Genomic DNA, 1,327 nt, shown 5'->3' on the forward strand with positions numbered 1-1,327 from the left:
TCAGACAAGCCAGGTGGTGGGCGGGGGAGCTGGCGCTGAGGCGACGGCTCGTTTGCTTGTGCTTCGCCCCCCTCTTTACGCGCGCTTACGCGTTTGAGATGGCTTATTTGATATGAAAATGCTGTTTGCCAAATAAAGTTCATAGTTTCATAATATTGTTTTTCTTCAAGCGTGAGGGGGCCTCAATTTGTTTGCGCCTTGGGCCTCCTAACTACTAAATCCGCCACTGCGTGCAACCCAGTGGCTTTTTTTCTTGGCCTCCTTGTAATCACATGCACTCTATGCTCAGCATCGAGTATCTCCTCCCCCAAACTCACATGTGGCCTGTGTTGAGCCTCCCCCCCCCATTATTAATTACCTGGGTTCCCTCCGCTTAATGACTCATGCATCTTGGATTGTGATAACTGGGACTACAAGACATCACTAAATGATATTGTCACATGATGTCATGCTTCAAAGCCTCATCACTTAGCAATAGCAATCCCGTCCCAACTCCTACATTGCCATTTTGATTTCTAGCCAAATCCTTCAAAATGGCAATGTAGGAGTTTCTCTAGTTGAGAAATTGTTTTTAAGAGTCTCCAAACATTACAACTAATATAAAATCACCCATGACCATTTCATAATATCTCACCTCCTTTCAAAAAACCATGTGAAACACAATTCAGGTTTTGCAGTTATGAAGGAAAGAGTTACCTGTAGTAAGATGGGCGGCCAAGTAAGTTAAATAAAGTAAAATAAATAAAATCATAAAGTTCTTTTTCTCAATCCTTACCTGCTTTGATTTTGGGAATGTATGAGGATCTCTGGCTTTCATCTTCTTGATGTCCAGTGTCTCCAACTCTTGTTCATTTTTCCTTTTCCGCTTTTTTTTGGATAAGCCTGCTACATTTTACAGGAATAGTAAGCTTGTACAAGATCATCTCATCCTAAATAAGTAGCAGTCTAATCAATAAACAGGTTAAGTGGGGCAGGAAAGTAAGTGTTTCATTCGTGCTATAAATTCAGGTATGATATGGTTATTTAAAATATCTCTAATCAGTAGGAACCGATTCACCCAATGTCTGGACGCATACAATATGCTAAGCAAAATAATTCAGTGTGGTTTATAACTTGATGCTGTCTAAGCCAGCGGTTCTCAACCTGTGGGTCGCGACCCCATTTGGGGTCGCACGACCATTTCACGGGGGTCGCCAAACCACTCCGTCCGCCATTTTTTTTTTGCCCTTTTCCTTAGCTGTGCTACTCCCTGTGCTTGGCGGCAGCCTGAATGCACGAACTTTACCAAATGTGCCCTGCAGGAGGCGTGTGAAGAGCGCAGGCGCAG

At 43.3% G+C, this 1,327-nt stretch overlaps 1 protein-coding gene across 1 annotated transcript in view; it reads right to left on the minus strand.

Annotated features, from left to right (window-relative positions):
- The window catches only part of LOC107300452 (nucleolar and coiled-body phosphoprotein 1-like), a gene marked incomplete at its 5' end in the record, with an annotated part of 8,927 nt that overhangs the window by 2,544 nt on the left and 5,056 nt on the right, over positions 1-1,327 (minus strand). Inside the window, 1 exon segment of the mRNA XM_015829776.2 lies at positions 776-885. Coding sequence (XP_015685262.2) covers positions 776-885 — 110 coding nt within the window.

This window comes from Protobothrops mucrosquamatus, unplaced genomic scaffold, assembly GCF_001527695.2.
Source record: "Protobothrops mucrosquamatus isolate PMUCROS unplaced genomic scaffold, P.Mucros_1.0 scaffold7133, whole genome shotgun sequence".
NCBI lineage: Eukaryota > Metazoa > Chordata > Lepidosauria > Squamata > Viperidae > Protobothrops > Protobothrops mucrosquamatus.